At 47.1% G+C, this 21,818-nt stretch overlaps 1 protein-coding gene across 1 annotated transcript in view; it reads left to right on the top strand.

Moving 5' to 3' along the window:
- Nucleotides 1–2,525: 2,525 nt before the first annotated feature.
- The window catches only part of LANCL2 (LanC like glutathione S-transferase 2), a 39,896-nt gene continuing 20,603 nt past the window's right edge, over nt 2,526–21,818 (top strand). Inside the window, exons 1-2 of the mRNA XM_063325631.1 lie at nt 2,526–2,736; nt 16,255–16,372. Coding sequence (XP_063181701.1) covers nt 2,530–2,736; nt 16,255–16,372 — 325 coding nt within the window. The 5' untranslated portion in view covers nt 2,526–2,529. The remainder of the gene's footprint in view (nt 2,737–16,254; nt 16,373–21,818) is intronic.

Raw genomic sequence — 21,818 nt, 5'->3', positions numbered from 1 at the left:
AAGAACAGTGAACAAGGAGAGAAGTGCCTCATAAATAGGTGTTTAACAGGGTGTTAAACACAGCAGCGGGCAGATAACCAAGCAGCAGAATGATGCACAGCGCAAGAGATGCAAACCCACCACCCCAGAGGAAAAGAAGAACCTGTTCCTGCAAGGTGCCAGGGAGCACCTTCACTCTTCATCTGTAGGCCTTGAGCAGGTACCAGCTGGGATGGTCTTCCTTTTATATTCCCACCGTTTTGATTCAAGAAGACTAGAAGGTGTAAGAAAAGAAAAGCCACACACATTTGTATTAAAGGCTTAATTCTGACCTTCGTTACGGGGACGTAGTTACTTGCACTGACGCAGCTGGTGTTTGCTGAAGGCAGGAAACCATTCCAGATGAAAACACGGTTTTTGCACAGTAAAATGTCTACACAGAGACAAGAGATTTTTTTAGAAAAGGTTCTGCGTTTACCCTTTCAGGCTCTGCAACACAGAACAAAAAGCTTCCCCATTAAAGAGGAAATTGTGCACAAAGTGATTTTTAAAAAATTATTACAGAACAGGATATTTTATAGATGATTGTGTAATTTTTGAGTGGATGGTTTCTTTCACTTCCAGAGCAAATAAGAGGTACCTCTTGTCGGACAAGCTGTTGGGAATTTCTGCTTTGTCATCAGATCAATTTCTAAAAATACAAAAAATGAAAACAGCACTTCCTAAAATTTAGATCTTGCCACAAGATAACGGACACGTCCCTTTTATTCACACGCATATTGCTACATCCAACCACAGACTGAAGCTGGGATAGGTGTCACCTATACTTTCTCTTACACACTGAATATGTATTTCGATAGCAATAAAATTACTCAGCACAGAGAACAAAAGATCAATAAGTCTGCACAGTGTCCAGATCTTGAATTAATAGTTTACAGTCTGGCTGACCTACAATTACTAGCAAAAAGCGATGGCATAGCTGGGAGTAAATATTTGATGGGATAATGAGGTCTCCCGTGTCTGTATTTTTACACAATGCTGTGCGCTGTTTGGCTGGATTGCAGGCTTGTTGCAAACCTGTTTCTACACAAGCCTGTTCCAGTATGCCTTACGAATTCCTGAAGGCTACGACAAATATCGGCAGCATCTGCCATCTACTTGTGAACGGAGAATATTTACCCTTGGTTACTGCACAGTGCCCCTTCACCTGCGGCTCTTCTCCTAGATTTACATGGGGGTTAAATTTATGTTGACATGGTCCGCTGGCATTCAGCCCCCCTCCCCAAGGACTGGATCCCAGACTCAGTCCCTCGATCCCCACGGGATGGGGCGGCTGCTCCTCCCGCGGCGGGGTGCGATCCCCCCTCACGCCCGGCCGATCGCGGGGTACCTCCCCGCCCGCCCGCGCCCCCCCTCCAGTGCTGGGAAGGGGGGGATTTTCGGTGTTTTTTGCCTTTTTTTAACACGTTTTAGCTTGGGGGAGCGGGCTCGCCGCAGGCAGAGCGGTGCGAGCAGCCGGCGCGCCCGCGCTAAGCCGCCGGGCCGACATGGCAACCCGGCAGCGGGACGAGGGGAGGAAGCCTCCCCCCTACCTCCGCTTCTCCCCGGGGAACTGCCTCCCCTCGCCGGCGGAGGGGCGGCCGCCGCCACCTCCCCCCTCCCCGCCGGGCGGCAGCCGAGGGGCCGCCTCCCTCCCCTCAGGGCGGGCGCTGGGGCTGCGGCCACCGCCTCCCTCCCTCCCTCCCTCCTTCCCTCCCGCCGGGGCTGGCCGAGGGTCGGCGCGCCGGGCGCGGGAGCTGCCGGCGGATGAGCGCGACCCGGCGGAGGCTGCGGATGAGCCGGGGGAAGGAGCTGGTGGCGTACGGCCTGCTCCTGGGGCTATCCTTCCCCCTCCTGCTGCTGCTGCCGCTCCTCTGAGATGCGCCGGGCAGCGGCTTGTCCCCGCCACGGGGGGACGGACGGGAGGAGCCGGCGGGAGCCCCGCTCCGCCGCCCGGCGTGCGGCCGCCGGCAGCAGCAGCAGCCCGAGGGACTGAGGCCCCGGCGGGGGGCGATGAGGAGCTCGGGGGGTTTTTGCAGCCGTGCCACCCAGCCTGCAGCCCGCGCCCGGCCGCGGCCCCGGTCGCGCTCTGCCCCTGCGGCTGTGATGCCGCTGCCGCGCTCGCCGCTCCCCTTCGCCGTCTGACGGGGACGCCAGGCAAGAGCCCGCGGGGTGGCAGCTCCCCTTTCGCTTTCCCGAGTTGGGCTTCGGGGACGGGGCCGGCGGCGCCTCTTCCCTGAGGCGGCCCCGATGGGCCAGCGGCCGCGGGCACTGCCACCGCAGCCCCCTCAGCGCGGGGCCGGCGGGCCGCGCCTCGCCGCCCTCCCTGACCCAGCCCCAGCGCCGCGGGGCCGCCGCGGGTCCCCCGCCTCCACGCCCGCCGGGCGGCGGCTGTAGCGGAGGGCGGCTGCCGGCCGCGGCGCTCGCCTTGCTGCCAATCCGCCGCTCCGCGGGGCGGAGTGTGTCCCTGCCGGCTCGCCGTGCGGGGAGGCGGGCCGGGGGCCGGCTGAGATGGGAGAGAGCATGTCCAAGAGGCTGAAGCTGCAGCTGGGCGGCGAGGCGGAGATGGAGGAGCGGGCTTTTCCCAACCCCTACCCCGACTACCAGCCCCAGGCAGCCGGAGCCGCCGCCGCCGCCCCCAGCGTGGCGGACACCCTGCGGGACAAGTCGCCGCTGCCGGCGGAGGAGGAGCCCCTCCCCTTCGGCGCCGATGGGAAGGTGAGTCCCGGGCCTCCGGCGGGGCCCCGGGAGCGACGGGGCGGGCCCGCGGCCTGTCCGAGCCGCTGCGGAGAGCCGCGCCGCCCCTGCCCGCCGGCCGGGCTCGGGGCGGGCCGCCGGGCCGATTCCCCGCGGGCGGCGTGGCGGAGGCGGCGGCCTGGAGGGCTGCCGAGGGGAGAGGCGGGAGGCGGGCGGGCCGAGCTGAGGGAAGGCGCCGGAGCTCAGCTCAGCTCAGCTCAGCTCAGCCCGGCCCCACGGCTCGGAGTCGGTGGAAGTGCCCGCCATAAGCTGTTTATTTCCCCCCTGAATGGGAGGGCCTGGAGGCAGCGCTGCGGTTCTGTCCCGCCCCGTACAAGTTGGCTGGCTTTCACCAAAGAAAGCAGACAGGGAAGGGAAAAGATGAGCGCCCATCTAGAAAAGACGAGTTTCTGCTCAGGTGACAGCAACGCTTAGGCTTTAGGTGATGCTGGACTGTCGGAGGCGTGTGTTTACTGACATCCCTACGTCTATGGATTCAGGTGCATCATGATAGGCAGCTGTCAGTCGGTTTGGGCCAGCAGAAGGTCTGTCTGGTAGGCTTGGTCACACCATGTTCACAGTCCTTCCCGCTTCGCTTATCTCCTCCACACCATGCTGCTGGTTGGGCAGCTATGTGCATTTTAGGCTTTAAGCACAGAAGCTGTTCAGGCCTGTTACCAGGCAGGCGGGCTTAATCTGCAGAATGAGTGCCAGAATGTGGAGCTTCTGTCATTTTAGCCCCTGAGCAGCCTCATTTTTCAATACTGTGCTGCTTCGTCATCTTTTGGATGAAAAGCACTGCGCGGTGACATTGCAAGAAGCACGAATGCGGTGGGTGGGAAGCTAACTTTCCTAACTCGCTCCACTGTGGATAAAGGAGAGCCTTTAATCTCAGCTCTGTATTTTCCTGCTTGTGATGATCAGGGATTACTTTGATTTACTGATAGGGTGGGACAAGGATGGTGATGCCCAGCAGCAGGAGCAGCATTCTTCCTGACCATCGTAAGAATGAGCAGGACAGCATCAGCTCACCATCAGTCCGAGGCAATGAAAGGTCTCACTAGTTTTTGCAGCTGAGGTTTATGAAGTTGTGCATGGCTAGGCAGAGCTCACAGAAGAGAATACTTTGGGGGATTGGTGTCTTACTGCGACAGCTAATTGCAACTGTCAAAAGGAGAAGTTGGCACATGAAAAGTGTTAAAAAGCAAGGGTAGGTTTGGAAGTGAAATCTGCTTTGTTTTTGCAAAAATCCATGTGAGTATGCTCAGTGCTGGTAAAGGTAATTTTTTTGTGTGAAAGAGAACGGTGATTTCTTTGTTCTTTCGTATCTGGCTCAGTATGTAAAAAAACATCTAAGTATGATGAGTTGAATTATGAAGGCAGAGATGGCAGAACAGCTATAGCTATATATTGTGGTTAAGTTAGTAAAAAAACATACCAAGAGCTTTTGTCTAAGGCCTTCTGTAGGCCAGTCATCCTTTTGTACCTGCTTTAGATCCCACACTTCATGTCTGTTTTTTTAGAGAGAAACTAAGCCATTTACTGCTGATCTAGGTTCACTGCAGCTTTCCAAAGTGAGAACTGATATCAGAGGAAGGTGAACCTTTTTTTCCTTTTTTTTTTTTTTTTAAAAGAATACTGGCCATATTGCAGAACAGTTCACCTTTAATTTACTTCAGATTTAATCCTTGACTGAATACAAATTCGGAGACGTTCTTCTGTGGCAGAGCTGAAATGAGTTAGTTGAGAATTTCTAGCCCTGTATTCACATTAGGAATGTCTGCTGTAGATGAGTATGCTATTTTACAGTGGGTGCAAATGTTTTTTCACAGCATCACTGGTAGGTGACATTCCTTGTTGCTGGGTGGCAGTTGGCAGCTATTTGTGCAGCTTTGTTCAGAAAATATCTTTGAGCACCTGTGTAGCTGTGTATTTGATAATAGGTGCTATCTGGGCTTTGTTATGTTCAAAAGTATGAAGCTCCTCTGGAAAAAAAAATCACTTTAATGCAGTACGGAAGGTGCTGTAACTACAGGAACTTTCAGTAGTCTTTGAATCTTTTCAGCTCTGTGCATTTCATAGGAGAAGGCAGGTGCGAGTGTGCATTTTCTTTTGTTTCTGCATCTGCAAAATCTGAGGAATTGTCCTACATATTTCTGGACTAGAACATAGCTGTAAGTATATTTATGTGTATTTATATTCTTTGCAGCATTTGCATATTGTCAGTCCTAGTGCTATCCTTATCTTCATGAGCCTTCCTGATGAGTATTTTGGGGTGCTGTTGTTCTTGTTTGTGGGTTTTTCTCTGTGTTTTTTTTTTTTTCCACATTTAATAGGCTCCAGTCCCATCAGAGAAATGTCTTTGCCTGACTAAAGCCCCAGTGAAGACCAAAGGAATTTACGCAGGTTAGGCAGTCTGTTCTGTAAACCGCTGTCCACAATACACAAGTTTCCTAAAAATGAGAGAAGCTTTCAGAAGCCCTCAGTGCCCTGCATAAATTCTTCCTCCCATCTGCTGCTGTGTGGAGTGGGGAGCACTGAGTGACTCACATAATGACAGCTAGAGGTGTGCGGGGCCCTGCTGTTGTCATGGAAGGCAATGCATTATTAATCCCTCCATTTGATTTCATAAGCTGCCACGATTGCCATCTAAAATTCATCCGGCTGATAAAAGGACAAGAAGCTCTTCAAGTCATTGCCTGAAATGTGAGGCAATTGGGGCGAAGTGCTGCGTATGGAAGCGTGTGCTTGTATGCATAAGTTACAGTTCAGGAAGCCAGAAGGTATGGGAGCAGGAGAAGAGAAAACAAACTTTGGGGCTGCTGCTGTGCCTTAAAAATAGTGACAGTAAACACTGCAGTTGTATAGGTAGGCTCTGCTCATGTAGTTGAAATCCACTTTTTCTTAACTAGATTTCTTCACCATGAAACTATTGTGAACTTGAATTGCCTCTGTAATTTTTCTGAGAAAGCTGAAGGTAATAATTCCTCAGGCAGCATTAATTCCAGATTAATAAGAAACATAATTTTAAATCTAAGTCTTTGTTTAAAAAATGATGAATCTTTCAATTAAATATATATCCTGTAGCCTTTTTCCTTTTGATGTGGATCCCATAGTGCTACCTTAGCCCGAAGAAGTACCTGTAGATGTTATCTGAAAGTGGTCCAAAAGTTTTCAAAATGGAAACGTAAATGGTCAGGGAGGCAGAGAAATGAATAGACAGCTATAGACTCAGAACAAAGCATATTCCCTAGTTCATGGGAAAATCAGTTTGTCTGTTAGGTTTCATTTAATTTTGTCTACTGGGGAAAGTGTTGATATTTGAAAAGCAGATGTTCTTCTGACAGTTTCCCCTGCATTGTAGGCAACTCTGGTTATAAACTCACCTGTTCTTAAATGTGGCAGTATCAGGCTATGGGCCTGTGCAGGTTGGTGACTGAAGAGTAACTCATCTGAGCAGTATTGTGCTTTGCTTTCCCACCTGGACTGGAGCAGAGGCAACTTATAGCTGCAATTAATGTCAAGACTCATTGGCATTGTGTTGCCCATTACCTGTGGGTGGGGGACTGAGAATGCGAAGGTCTGAGCAGGCTTGGATAAAGCAGGGGCAGCCAGTTGTCCTGGTTCAGAAACTGTTTATCAAAACCTTTGTGTGATAGAGAGCTACAAGGCTGTAATGTATTTCCTGGGGAAAAAAAGGTGAGGAGAGCTTGCTGGTAAGGGGTGGTGATGGCTTGCTCAAGGGCCTGGCTCCGTGGGTGACCCACCAGTATCAACCTCAGATTGCCCACCATCCTTGGAACCCCCACAGCTCTGTGGCTGCATCCACAGCATAGTCGGGTGAGATTTGGGAGCCACCTTCACGCCAGTGACTTGTGAACCAAAGGCAGGCTGATTTTACCTGCTCATGCAGGGGAAGGTGTAAGCAATCCCGTGCCTAGGCAACCTGATGTGGATTTTGCGTGCTTGCAAGAAGAGCAACCCTGGCATCAAGACATTATCACATCCCAACCCCAGCACTGAAATTGGATTTGAACTATATGATAGGTCACTAGGATGCCCAAACAGTGACTTCTTTTTTGGGCCAATTCTTTCTTGGTAATTTTTTTCTGACTTGCCATGATGTTTTAAGAATATTAGTAGAAGGTTGTGTGTTCTGACAAATGTATACAATGTACTTAATTAGGCTTTGCAGGGGACACCTTGTAGGGAACCTGTTAAAAAGCTAATGATGCTATTGGCAAAGATTATCATGTAATGGGGATATAGAATATTTACTTAGATTATCTTTTGGGTGATATAGTGATGTTTAGTTTCCTGTTGCTTTCTCAGTCTCCTGTTAGTTCTGATAATTCCTTTATGTTGCTTTTCAGTCTCCTTCCTCTTTTAAAATATGCAGAAAAAATAATAATATCTAAAGTTCTTAATCATTGCCTCATTTTTCCTTCCCTTCCTTGGGGCATTTTTTTATACTTATTGGATTGTCTCACTGGGCATTTTAGTTGTCTCGCTGAGAGCAGCAAGCTCTCTCTCTGTTCTGGGACTGATGTGCAACCACTTACACTAACGGGAATCATATCACTCATTGCACTGGAGACAAAACTGAACCTCTAGAGCCAGTAAATGTATCATCTTCCCACTTTTTTTTTTGCTGGAGCTGTGGGATGGGTAGCTGCATTTCTTGAGATTGCCACTTTTTTGGCCATTTCGTGGCACCCCATTTCAGATTTGTTCTATTTAGCAGAGAGGAGATTCTGTGTACTGCAAATCATGTTTCTGTTGAAGAAAAGTTTGTTTTGCTTTTCGTGAGTCTTGGTCAAAACTGAGAATCATTTTACTGAACTTCACCGTGTATTACTAACTCGTGGCAGTCAGTGTATACAGTCTAAGAGAAAAAGCTGCTGCTTCTTTCCTACACTGCACGTCAGCATCACTTAGTGCTTTTCTGATGCTTTTATATCAAAAGGCTCTCCTGTTAATCCTGTTTGGCTTTAGTCATCCAGTTCTGAATGAAGATACTTTTTATAATGAAAACCCAAATTCTGATTAAATTTTCTCATGTCCATCCACTCCGCCACTTTCTAGTTTCATCTTGCAGACCTGTGTGTTAATGAGTTGTTACTCTGGCTAGTTGCATGGGAAAGTGCAATAACACATACTCGTTTTCTGGTGGAAATAAATGATATTTGGGGTCTAACTGCACAACACTGATAATGCTGTCAAGTTCAATATGTGGAATATACCTGCTCTCTGTGCATCAAAATAATTTTGACAGTATTGGTCGAGGCTTTAGCTTTTTTCTTACAACCTTAAGGTGTCCCAGCTAGGGCGGAGACCTTTGTGTAGTGGGTGAATTTAAATCCTACTCACAACAGACTTTGATTTTCTTAGTTTTCAAAAAGTAGCATGCTGGTGTTAGGCTACTGGGATGACCAGTGATTTTCAGTATTGCTCTTTTGCCTTACCAGCCTCCCATTTCCCAAACATAGGATCAGTTTGGGAAATGTTCTTCAGTGTCTGTTGTGTTTATTTTTGTTGTGTTTATTTTTGTTATCAGATTAAGCTTTTTGATGATTCTTTATGATGATCTAAATCTTGAGGCTTTGGGGTTTTTGCAGCCTAATCATCAATGAGACAAATAGTTCCTTTTACACACAAATGCATTAGAGGCACAGTCTCATTATTTCTTACATGCTTTAAACAATTCTTTCTGTTACTTGAATGAATTGCCTTTTGATGCTGTTTTTCACGCCCTCATCTCTTCTGAGGTAGGGTGATGTCTGCATTTAAAGCCTATTCCTAAACTGGCATTTCTAACAGTGTAGTAGTTTGCCTACACCTATTGATTTCTCTTTCCTCCTTTCCCTCCCTTCTCCCTTTTTTTCCCTTCTTTTTCTTTTTTCTTCTTTTTTTTTTCCTTTTTTTCCCCACCGTCACATGTATGGCACTAGGTGCCAGATCACTGAAAAACAGATCACTGTAGAGCAATGTGTTCTACAGGCAGCAGTGTTTCAAATCACTTATTAAGCATGTGATTTTGCAGAACTGGCATTGGTTTCTGGAAGGACCTAACTGAGTAGTAGCAGAGAGCTGTGTTAAACTGTTTCAGAGGCTGGGTGATGAGGTTTCTTAGTATCTGGTATTTTCAGAGAAGAAAAAAACCAAACCTGTTCTTGGAGCTGTAAGAGTCTTTTGATTTAGGTAAAAACAAAGTAAAACTTGTGGGTTTTTGTACAAAAAGGCAGGTCGCTTCCCAGGTCACCGCACGTGAGATCCTACTGCCATTCCTTTTGGTCTGCTCTTGCAGGAGCTCTGTGGAGGTGAGTGTGAGACCTCATTCTGCTTCAATAAACCCGTGCCACAGTGCGTGGGCGTGAAACCTGGCTCCCTTACAGTCAGTGGCAAAGTTCCCAATGATTTCAGTACGGCCAGGATTTCTCGTTTCAGTAGAGCTGTGAGTCGTCCCCCACACCGTTCTCCCTTACCAGTGTCTGTCGTGTTCCTCGTGCAGTCTTCTATGGAAGTTTGGTTTTTGAGTGAGTCCTTGCTGCAGTGCCAGCTTGAGCTGTATTTTCTTTTCTGTGAAATGCACTTTGGCTGAAAGAAAACCCAGCATCGTGTTATGTCTCATGTTCTACGCATCACCAACAATAAAGTCACTTTTCTCTGAAGTATCTCTTAACCTGATTCCAACTGAGATGAGATGAAATTAAAGTGTATTTTGCTTGTTCGATAGGTAGCACTGTGCCACCACCTTGCTGTTTCTGCAGAATCAATTGCTTCCTTCTCCAGTATAGTTTTGCACATAGCGTCAGTCCCCCAAAAGCTGATAAAGTAAAATAGGGTTAATAACGAGATGGTTGTTTTTGGAGCTGGTGGCAGCAGGAAAGGCTGATATGTTGGCAACTTGTGAAGAAGCTGAGATCAGGTCTCCGTTGTCCTGCTGTGGGTCTGCACAAGTTATTTGGCATAGATGCGTCACGGTGCAAATAAATGCTGAGGGCTGTTTTTGAAAAACACTTCAGTATCTAAATGTCTTTGACAAAGGCAAATGACGTAACTCATTCTGTGTCTGTCAAACCAGAGTATTACTTCTAACCACAAAAATAGTGCCATGAGGTCTCACAGTTGCGTTGTCAGACTTACGTAAGCAGTGTGATATCTAGTCCAAATGCGCATGCAAGACTTTAAGGTACAGACTTCTCTTACCTACCAGAAATCATGATATAAAACACATATATAGCAGCTGCTTATTGCCTCATCTGCTCTTGGTGCTGGTTTGTTTTAAAGCCATGTCTGTAAAGCTGGATATGGCTGTAATGGAGAAGTAGGTCAGTAAGAATTGGTATGTTGCGGTAATATCAGCTGCAAGTGAAATGTGTGTTTCTTTTAGGAGATTTTTATTTGCATGACGGTGTAGTTTTAATGTGTGTGTGTAGTTTTAGTGCTGGGTTTACAAAAGAAGATTATTTAAGTTCTTTTTAGGAACCTTACAAATGAAATAAAATGGGTAGGGGAAACAGGTATTGCTGACAAGGACAGCATAATTTTGACACCATGTCATTAGTGCCAAAAGTGAATGATGTTACATAACCACTTCCTTAGATTTTTTGTTGGCTTTGGATTGGAGTGTAGCATTGCATACTGCCTCGCTGCAGTGGAAAAAGTTACATGAATACAAAAAATCACAAAACAATTAATTTGCAAAACCAACATATTTGTATTTTTCTGCACTAATTTTGTTTCATGCTGTTAACGAGCCTTTCTTGTTACTATAATCAATATAGTGCAGGGTTCTGTTGGTTGTAATGGGGAAGGAGCTCTCATTTTTTGTGTTTTGCCAATGTAAAACTTGAGCAGTGGTTGGGATGACAGTGTTTGTTCTTCCTGCAGCAGCAGAGGAGTAATGCAGCAGTCGGATTCCTGGAGAGAGCCTTTTTTAGGTAGATACTCTTCAGCTCCTGTCATCACTCAGTCTGTTGTGAACCGGGAGTAAATGTGATACTGCATATCATCATAGAATCATAGAATGGTTTGGGTTGGAAGGGACCTTAAAGATCATCTAGTTCCAAGCCCCCTGCCATGGGCAGGGACACCTCCCACTAGACATTCTGACTGCAAGTAACAATCCACGTGACAAACCGAACATTTGTCTTTGCAGGGTGTTTTCCCTTGTAAACTGGATTTTGTTTACGAGGGATGGGGTTGTCTTGAGTTATCCAAGGCTTTCAAGCTTTTGTGGGTGAAAGAGTTTACAACAGTCTCAATTTAAACAGACAGTTTCTTGGCGAAATGTTAAGAGGAACTTTCTTGTCTTTAAACATGAATTAAAATATGCAAAATGCAAAATATTGTCTTTGTAAATGTCTTAGTGAGATGAAGTAGGTCAATGTGACAACAGATGGATCCTCTGGTCCAGACATCAGAGGTTACACGTCAGGATTGTTGGATCACAACCTGTGGTTATTCTGCTGTCCTTGTCCATAGCAGGCATGTTGATCTACAGCCACCCCGTCTCTGAGGGTCTTCTTGGCAGTTGGTGAGGCTCAGTTTTTTCTTTGGGTGTCTCTGAGCTTGAACTTCTGGCAGAGATCTCTGAATGCAGAACCAGGAATTCTTACAATATGTTGTTTTCAGGAGCACTCGAGTTGTTGACTACACCATACAGATGTGTTGGCCCATTGTTTCTTGGTCAGAGGTCAGGCTTCCTGGTTTTTGTTTGTCCCTTCAGGAATAAAAAGAGTCACCTGCAGAAAAGGCTGAATGCCAGCTGGAATCATCCTCATGATGGATGGATGCCATGGATGGATGGATGGATGGATGGATGCCCTCATCAAGGGCAAATCATGCCTGACCAATCTGATAGCTTTCTATGATGTTATAACGGGTTGGCTGGATGAGGGGAGAGCCGTAGATGTCATCTACCTTGACCTTAGCAAGGCTTTTGACACTGTCTCCCATAACATCCTCATTAGGAAGCTGAGGAAGTGTGGGCTAGACGAGGTGACAGTGAGGTGGATCGAGAGCTGGCTGAGTGACAGAACTCGGAGGGTTGTGATCAGCGGCACAGAGTCCAGTTGGAGGTCTGTAACGAGTGGTGTCCCTCAGGGGTCAATACTTGGACCAATTTTGTTCAATATATTCATTAATGACCTAGATGAGGGGACAGAGTGTATCCTCAGCAAGTTTGCTGATGATACCAAGCTGGGAGGGGTGGCTGACACTCCAGAGGGCCGTGCTGCCATCCAGCGTGACCTGGACAGGCTGGAGAGCTGGCCAGAGAAGAACCTAATGAGGTTCAACAAAAGCAAGTGTAGGGTCCTGCACCTGGGAAGGAAGAATGCCAAACACCAGTATATGTTAGGGGCAGACATGCTGGGAAGCAGCTCTGAGGAGAAGGACCTGGGGGTCCTGGTAGACAGCAAATTATCCATGAGCCAGCAGTGTGCCCTTGTCGCCAAGAAGGCCAATGGCATCCTGGGCTGCATAGGGAAGAGTGTGGCCAGTAGGTCGAGGGAGGTCATTCTCCCCCTCTGCTCTGCACTGGTGAGGCCACAACTGGAGTACTGTGTCCAGTTTTGGGCTCCCCAGTTCAAGAGGGACAGGGAACTACTGGAGCGAGTTCAGCGTAGGGCAACCAAGATGATTATGGGACTGGAGCACCTCCCTTATGAGGAAAGGCTGAAAGAGCTGGGACTCTTTAGCCTGGAGAAGAGAAGGTTGAGGGGGGACCTGCTTAATGTTTACAAGTACCTAAAGGGTGGGTTTAAGGAGGACGGAGCCAGGCTCTTTTCAATGGTTCCCAGCGACAGGACAAGGGGCAATGGGCACAAGCTGGAACATAGGAAGTTCCGTTCAAATACATGGAAAAACTTCTTTACAGTGAGGGTGACAGAGCACTGGAACAGGCTGCCCAGGGAGGTTGTGGAGTCCCCTTCTCTGGAGATTTTCAAGACCCGCCTGGATGCAGCCCTGAGGGATGTGCTTTAGGCAATCCTGCTCTAGCAGGGGAGTTGGACTAGATGATCTCTAGAGGTCCCTTCCAACTCTGAAGATTCCGTGATTCCGTGAAATGAATACACTTCTCGTGAAAATCAATTGTGCTCAACAGGAATTAACGTGCTTTATGCTCAGCTATAATGCTGCCATAAGATTCCTTGAAGGAGGTTTATAAATCTTCTAAAGCCACCTTCCAACATTCATTTCTTTATGTAATTAAGTTATTCTTGTGCATGTAAGCATCTGTTATAAGCTTATAGTGGAATCTTATCGAATGAATAGTGCTCGGTTGTGAAAGCTTCGGAGCAAATGGAAAAAAAATAGGCAGTGGTGGAGGAATAGGTAGCTGAGGAAAACTTTGTTGCCACTCATAACCTATTCACACTGGTGTAAGCTTGGGAGTAGCTTTGTTTGGGCTGACAAATAATTTTAATAATAATTTAAAAATCCTTTTGTATATGCTTTTACAAGCACTGAATCAAGATAGGTAAGTTACAATTCCCATCTTAAAGAGAGGGATATGCCAACCTTAGCTGAATTATTTGTATGGGACCGAGGTTTCAAAGCAGAAGCTAAGTGTCCTGATGTCCTAGTACTCCCCTCCTGCCTCTAAAGTAATTTGATCTGGTGTTTGATAAAAAAATGTCTGGATTTGGTAACGGCAGAGGTATTGTCAGAACAAAAAGATAACCAGCCTGCTTGTGGTGTGCAGTAGCTAAATAAACCAGGAGGCTGAAACCTTAGTTCACTCTTGTCAGATAAGCTGAGCTCTGTGCCTGGATGCATCCGCGTGGGTATCCTCATGCTGTTTCACCATATGCCTTAGCCTTGGCATAGTTGTCTTTTGAAAGAGAGAAGCCCTGCCCTTCGGAAAGGTTTTGCTGAGTGTTGAGACTTCACTGAACTAGTCAAAAGGGTGTGTGGGGGGGTGTTGTGTGTGCATGGTGCAGTTTCTTAACAAAAAGGTGCTTAACGCTATATTAAGGCCAAAGAGTAATAGACATCAGGTGCTTGCTGTGTTTGGTTGCTATTTCTAGAGTTACTGGAGAAGGTTAAGAGGGCTCTACCTCCTTCCCAGAGTGGTACACATGCGACATGGGATAAAATGCCACAATTTCCTTCTCCCTCCTTATCCTACCATCATAAAATAGATTTGAACTGTTGACCCTGGATAATTCTGGTGTGTCAGAGGACTTGTGTTAATTCCTATTACCTTTCTGATTTCTGAATGTGTTGAATGGATGTTTGAATTCACTGATATGTATTTGAATTTTTGCTATGAACAAGAGTACAAAGTGTGGTGTATTTTGAGTAATCAGTTGCATGGTGGCATCCAGGACCAGTCACTTAGCTGAATCCCTTTTGAGATGTCTTGTAATCAAATGAGAACGAACCTTCCTAATGAACTAATTTCTCCTTCTCCAGTAAAAAAAAAAAAAACATAAATGTAGATGTGTTTAACATCAAACTAAGCCTTCACTGATCTGATTTGTTCCAGATGTTATTTGGGAAGCAAGAGGTGGAAGGAGATCAAGCACTGTTTAGAAAACAGTAGCTTATTCTCAGTGTAAGCTGACAAGTAGCCAAATTGCATAATGCCATTTTTCTGATGACCACTGTGTTGTGGCTCTTGGTTTGCGAGGTGGGGAAGCTCTGTTGGCTTCCATGTTCACAGAATCATAGAATGGTTTGGGTTGGAAGGGACCATCCAGTTTCAACTCCCCTGCCATGGGCAGGGACACCTTCCACTAGACCAGGTTACTCAAGGCCCCATCCAACCTGCCCTTGAACACTTCCAGGGATGGGGCAGCCACAGCTTCTCTGGGCAACCTGTTCCAGTGTCTCGCCACCCTCACAGTAAATAATTTCTTCCTAATAGCTAACCTAAATCTACTCTCTTTCCGTTTAAAACTGTTACTCCTGTTCCTAGAGAGTTTCTCATCTGACTGTTCCTGGATAATTAAGATGTGGGTGGCCAGTGATGTGTGCTTTCTGTAAATGATGGAAAACACATTCAGGAAATATTTTTGGGTGGCACAAGGTTTATGTACATCACTATTTTGTCAGGGTGATGCAATTATCTGATAATGAAAAAGCTTTTCCTATAGCCCAGGAAGGAAAGAGTTTTTTTGTTTCTTCTTCTTTAGCTCTGTAGTAGATAAATTGTGGTATAAGTAAGCCTAGCCCTTAACCTCTATTTAAATTTATAAAATAGTTTTTAATAAATGTGTTAATAGGAAAAGCTGATCAATAAGTGATACTGTTTAATAAAAAAAAATAATTTTTGATTGTCATTCCTGATGCTCCCACTCAAATGTAGAATCATCTTGTGAAGGGACTTCATGAATACTCTTTCCCATGGAAGTTAATAGGGCAATAAAGTATAGTTAATTGACTATTTCCATGTTCCATAGGCTTAAGAGAGTAATCGGTAATGTATCTTCCCATACAGTATACTTAATGAGAGAGAAATGTTGGCAAGAGTAAAGTGTCCTCTGTTACATTTCCTGTATAGCATCTGTGTAAGCTTTTGTTGGTCAAAAGTAAAAGCAAGCAATGTGTAAAATCAAAGATTTGTTTCTTCACCTTCATGAGTGAGCTTAAGCTGCCAAGCTGCTTTAACTCGTCCTCTTTGTGTCTAGTTCTCTCTTTCAGGTAGTTGTTCTTCAATACGTCACTGCATTTAACAACCTCCTCTCATGATAAAGCATGTCAATCCTAATACTGTTTTAGGGACAGGAAAGAGCAAAAAGCAGGAGGAAGGGCATTTATGTGACTTGTCTTCAGTGTGGCAATCACAAGCTGGGACAGCAAAAAAAGTCTTGGATTTAAGAAGGAGATGTGAATACATCATGGCTGATGTGATTCAGCACATCTTTAAAGATGATGGCCTGACTTGGACTTGGTTTTCTCATATATGAGCATTTATTTTCCTTTAGCTATTTCCTGCTCCATAGTGTCACAAAGAACGTGCAGGGACCTTGTCATGAGAGCAAGCACCTATAACAGGGGGCTTGTACGTTCACTGTGTTGTGTTCATCCATAACGTGGTTTTGGTACCAGGACCCTAGATGGAGTACTGGCCCGTGGAGCGGCAGCAGGTGGTTGTATTCTGTTTGCTACTATTTACCTTTTACTCAGCTCAGAGAAGCTCTGCTTACTGTATTAGAAGCCTGAGATAAGAGGCAGCATATAATTGCATACTGTCGCAGTGTCCATAGCTGCTCTTCATGTGACTTTAAAGCATCCCCAGATAATTTCTGTCTAATGTAGATACTAGTAACTTACTCTAATGTGTAATCAGAACGCGTTATGCGGGACACACTTAAAATGAAGCACCTTGACACTGCTGATTGCTGTATTCCCTAGTTATTTTTTCTTTGATTGGTTTTTGTTTTGTTGTGTTTTTTTTTCCCAAACGAGTAAGCGGAGCAGACAGTTTTCATTCTTGGATTTTTTCCTTTTCTGACTCGCTCCCTTTCTCTTGTCTCCTGTTTTCAGGTCAGTGCTCGGTTCTCAAAACGGATCCAGGCAAAAATCAAGGACCTTCTGCAACAAATGGAGGAAGGGCTGAAGACGGCAGATCCACATGACTGCTCTGCCTATACTGGCTGGACTGGTGAGAAAGCTAGAATTTGAATGAAGTGTGTTTTTTAAATGATGTAATTGGGTTTATTCATAGGAGGAGGTCCTGATATTCTCAGAGGACTGGCAGAAATCCTCTGATACAGGGATTTGTGTGAGTTGGTTTCTTTTAACCCTGGACCCTTGGTCATTACTGTCTGGAATGACTTCCGTTGACTTCAGCAGACAAAGTTGCAGAGAGATAATTGGATTTTGTGTATGGAGATCTTTGTCTTGCAAAAGGAATGGATTTTCTCAGGCTGCTCTTTCTTTCTGCTTACGTCTTGTTTCTTTAAGGTTTTCTTAAAATGAATTATTTTCACCTTTTTCTGTTCAACTGACTATTAGTTAGCAGTTGTCTAATGCTAACAACCTCTTCTAATCATTGCGGGGGGGAGGTAGTGGGGGGGCTGTTCTGTGCCCTGGAGCTTGCAGCCTTAAAATCTGGAATATGGATAGTTTGGCTGTGCTTGTTCTGTCTGTACAGAAATGGTAAAAGTACGTGTGAGGAGGGGGGAGTATGGAGGTGGGGTTGCAAGATTGTGAAGTTCCTGAAGATAAAAAGGCCTGTGTGAGCGCCGGTTATTGCTAGGCACCATTGTTCCTTTAGTGTTGCATCACTGATGCTGTCCAAATGTGAATGAGCCCTTCTGATCCTTTAGGCAGAGCCTGCAGTTGTCAAGCCTGATGCGGCCACTGCTCTTCAAGCTGCCAACACGCTTTCCTGTCTAGGCCTCTTAAGTGCCACTTTGCTATTACAATGGCATATTCTATTCCTGCTCTGTTTAGCTCACGCTTCAGGCATACTTATGCTTTTAGCACAGCATATTTGAAATGTGCCCTGAGGACATCTGTTCTTTTATCTTCGTGTCGTGAGGGGGAACAGCTTGGAAAAACTCTCCAGGCTTTGCCCGTGCTCAGGCTTAATTCTGGCAATGAAAGGGTAAAACTTCATTGCTTTCTTCTTGATGTTTCTGTACAGATGGTGCTGTGGGTGGATGGGTGGGGAAGTTTTAGACAACTCAGACTTAAACAGTAGATGTGTTTCAAGGTCTGAAAGTGAGTGGCTGCTAAGTGAGTGCAGAAGATCTCCAGTGGTGGGCTTTCTGGCACTGACATTACAAAACGGCTCCCGGGAGCTGTGTTCTGACACTGTGACTGACAACTGAAGTTACGGCTGATAAATCAGAGCATGCTGAAAATGAGTCATAAGCTAAAAGTAACACAGCCATGATTAGCTGAAACGAGAAGATAGATGAACAAGTGACTCAGTCTAATGAGAGTGGGGTTTTTCCATCCTCTAGCAGGATCGCCAGCTACATTGGTTCCAAGTTATAAACTTCTTTCAAGGCTCCTGTGGAAATGACTCTGAATAAAAATACATAAATGACCTGGCTTTTAAAATACTTGGTGCAGATACTTTCTCCCCAAACTTGCTCCATGCACCATTTTGCTAGTGTGCAAATCAGAAGGTAAAAGCAATGCTGAAAACAAGTGCCCTATTTGTTACGTACCCAGTCTAGACAAATCTTTTTGGCAGTGCAGTCCTGAGCTTGTGCTTTGTGAAACTTCTTTAAAATCTTGCAACACATACTGTTTGCATGTAACAATCATAGGACTCATGTTAGAGTCCATCTTGCTTATACAAGTGTTCTTTTATGTGCCAGACATCCTCGAGGAGCCATTTTAAGGGTGTCGAAAAACAAGGATTGGATAAACTGGGCCTCACGGCTGCTTTTCTGATCATCCTTTGATCAAGCCCGGATATCTACACGTTTGCTGCAACATAAAAAAGGTTACAGAAATCCCAGTAAATAGCCCGCAAGTTTCTGTGCTGCTGAATTGGGCTAACCAAGCTCTGCAGCTCTCCTCTTGGCCTCATCTAGAGATGGATGGCCTTTTCAAAGCCAGACCGGAGAACATCTGAGGACGTACCAGCGCTCTTGTGGCGCTGCTGTTCTTGTACTCCTCAGGTAACCTCTCTGTGGAGCTCAGTGGGTCTTGCGTGGACTCGGCTTTAGTTGTGGTTCAGGAGAGAGCTCTTCCTGTCCAGAAACCAGTTTGAGATGCCCTATGGTCTGGAGGTAAACGTTTTGCTTCTGTACCTTTGTGCTGGAAATTGGCCAACAGACATCCACCAGGAGGGATTTGTTTCCCTTTCTTCAGTCTACATTGTTGCAATTTTTAAGGTTCGGGTTTGTTTTGTTTTAATGTAAAACTATGTAATGAGTTTAATGGAGTGAAGCTTGATATTACCTTCCGGCATTCTCTGAGGACTTGTTTGCTTTCTGGCTTTTACAAACCAGCTTAATTTGTAGAAGCTCATAATCTTGTTGTGAAATACATTTAAGGGTTATAAAGGACTTGGCAAGTTGAATGCAAAAACTCCTCAAAAAATCCTTTTCCAAATCAAATGGAAAATAACTCACTTCTTGCATGGAATAGATGAGTATTGTACAGTCAGTGTACTCGGTCGTACGCATGGTTGTTAGCCCAAGTTTTTGGGTCTTCAGTGCAGCTCCAGTAAGTCCGCACTGGGGAAGGGAATCGTGGCAAAAAAGGGTCGGCTAAGGGCTCGTTTTCGAGGCTTCTTCAAGCCCGGAAAAGCGGCCAGGCCGAGCCGGTACCCGGCACCTCGGGGGGACGGAGGCAGCTGAGGAGCCGAGGGCGGGGCCGCCACCCCCCCGGCAGCAGGTGTGAACGAGCAGGGGGTGGGACCGCTCTCCCCCCTCATAAAAGAAGCCCTTCGGGAGCGCAGCGACCTCGCTGGGCGCTGAGGAAGCCAGGGGCGAGTGGGCGCTGCCTGGGTGTCACCCGCAGAACCACCCTGGAGCACCAGGACAAGGGTGTACCTCCCGGGCTGGAGAAGGGGGCGGCCAAACAGGGCGTGACACACCAGTCCAGTCACACGAGTCCAGTCACACGGCAGTTCGCGCAGGGTAGCGCTGAAAGACCGCCAACCCGGCCAGGTAGCGATGGTAACTACTTGCAAGAAGACCGTGGCATCCATGAGCTCCACAACCACCAGGTCTGATGTGGCCTCTCAGCCGGAGCTCCTGTGGGAACGTGCTGCCACACAGACACCAGGCTGTAGGGTGGGCCCTGCTCTTATGCTGGTGTTGGATGGCAGCGATGGGCACGCCTGTGAAAGATATGCCCAGGTAGAGGATCTCCTCCGATTAGTGGTGGAGCTCAGGGAGGAGGTAAGTAGGTTGAGGAGCATCAGGGATTGCGAGAGGGAGATAGATACTTGGAGTAGAATCCTGCATCCCACGACAGAAACCCGGCAGGCAGACAGAACCCCTGCAACAGAAAACTCCCTATCCTCTCTCACCTCAACTGAAGGTGGTAACCTGGAGGACAGGGGACAATGGCAGGAAGCTCCTGCATGGCGCAACAGGCGCCGCACTCGAGACTGCCCGGCAACTACCCCATCTTCCCGGGTGCTGTTATGGAACAGGTACAGTGCTCTGCAGAGGAACCTGGATGATGACGAGCACGATAGTTCTCCTACCTTGGAGGTGTCAGCGAGGTCTAGTCAGACCTCCCCCTGCATCAAAACCTCTGCAGTAAAGAAGAAAAGACAGGTCCTTGTCATAGGTGACTCGCTGCTGAAGAGGGCAGGAGGGCCAATGTGCAGGCCGGACCCGGTACATAGGGAAGTCTGCTGCCTTCCTGGGGCCCGGGTCAAGGACGTGAAGAGGATGCTTCCTTCCCTGGTACGGCCCTCAGACTACTACCCACTTTTGCCCTTTCAGGTAGGCAGCGACGAGGTAACAAAAAGAAGTCCAAGGGCAATGAAGAAAGATTTCAAGACCCTGGGACGGCTGGTCAAGGGATCGGGAGCGCAAGTTGTGTTCTCGTCTGTCCCCCCAGTTGCGGGGAATGATGAGGGGATAAATAGGAGGAGCCAGCGGATCAATGCCTGCTTCGAGCCTGGTGCTGCCGGCAGGACTTTGGGTTCTTTGATCATGGCCCGATCTACAAAACACCAGGCCCGCTGGTAACAGGCAGGAATACCTTGACTTCCAGGGGGAAAAGGGTTCTAGGACAAGAGTTATCAGGGCTCATTGATAGGGCTTTAAACTAGATTTGAAGCGGGGTGGGGACAGTACTGGGCTTGCTGGTGAGGTGCCAGGGCATAGTTGCTCAGCGCTCATGGGCAAGTGTGCCAGTATTTCTGAGCACCAGAAGGCATACCACATCTCAAGGGTCAAAACTACACACACAACTCCCTCTCCGAAATGCTTATACACCAGTGCACGCAGCATGGGGAATAAGCAGGAAGAGCTGGAGATCTGTGTGTGGTTGGCAGGGCCACGATCTCATTGCAATTACTGAGACGTGGTGGGACAGCTCACATGACTGGAATGCTGTCATGGATGGCTATGTCCTTTTCGGGAAAGACAGACCAGCGAGGTGTGGTGGTGGAGTTGCACTCTGTGTGAGAGAGCAATTGGAATGCATCGAGCTCTCACTAGGGGCGGATGAAGAGATGGTTGAGAGCTTATGGGTAAGGGTTAAGGGGCAGGCAAATATGAGGGACACTGTTGTGGGTGTTTATTCCAGGCCACCTGATCAGGATGGTGAAGCTGATGAGGCTTTCTACAGGCAGCTGAAGGTAGCCTCGCAATCGCAGGCCTTGGTTCTCATGGGGGACTTCAATCACCCTGATATCTGCTGAGAAGACCACACAGCCAGGCACACACAGTCCAGGAGGCTCCTCCAGTGCATTGATAACTTTTTGGCACAGGTGGTACAGGAGCCAACAAGGAGAGGAGCGCTCCTGGACCTGGTACTGACAAACACAGAGAAACTGGTGGAGGACATTAAGGTTGGGGGCACCCGAGGTTGTAGTGATCATGAAAGGATAGAGTTCAGGATCATGGGTACTACGCACAAAACAAGAAGTAAAATTACAACCTTGGCTTTAATTCAGGAGGGCTAACTTTGACCTCTTCAAGAAACTGCTTGGAGAGATCCCGTGGGCTAGGGCTCTGGAGGGCAAAGAGGCTCAAGAAAGCTGGTTGATATTCAAAGACCACTTCCTCCAAGCTCAGGATCGGTGCATCCCTAAGAGCAAGAAATTGGCCAAGGGACACAGGAGACCTGCATGGTTGAGCAGGGAGCTTCTGAAAAAGCTCAAGTGGAAGAAGGAACTTTACAGTAAGTGGAAGAATGGACTGACCCCTTGGGAGGATTACAAGAATGCCACCAGAGCGTGCAGGGATGAAACAAGGAAAGCCAATTAAACCTGGCTAGGGATGTCAAGCTCAACAGGAGGGGTTTCTACAAGTATTTTGGAAGCAAAAGGAAGACCAGAGAAGTTGTGGGCCCACTGTTGAATGAGACAGGAGCCGTGGTGACGGAGGATGCGGAGAAGGCAGAGTTACTGAATGCCTTCTTTGCTTTGGTCTTTACTGCTCGGCCCAGCCCTCAGG

This window comes from Chroicocephalus ridibundus, chromosome 2 (assembly GCF_963924245.1).
Source record: "Chroicocephalus ridibundus chromosome 2, bChrRid1.1, whole genome shotgun sequence".
Taxonomy (NCBI): Eukaryota; Metazoa; Chordata; class Aves; order Charadriiformes; family Laridae; genus Chroicocephalus; species Chroicocephalus ridibundus.
This window is presented reverse-complemented; position numbering and strand designations above follow the sequence as displayed.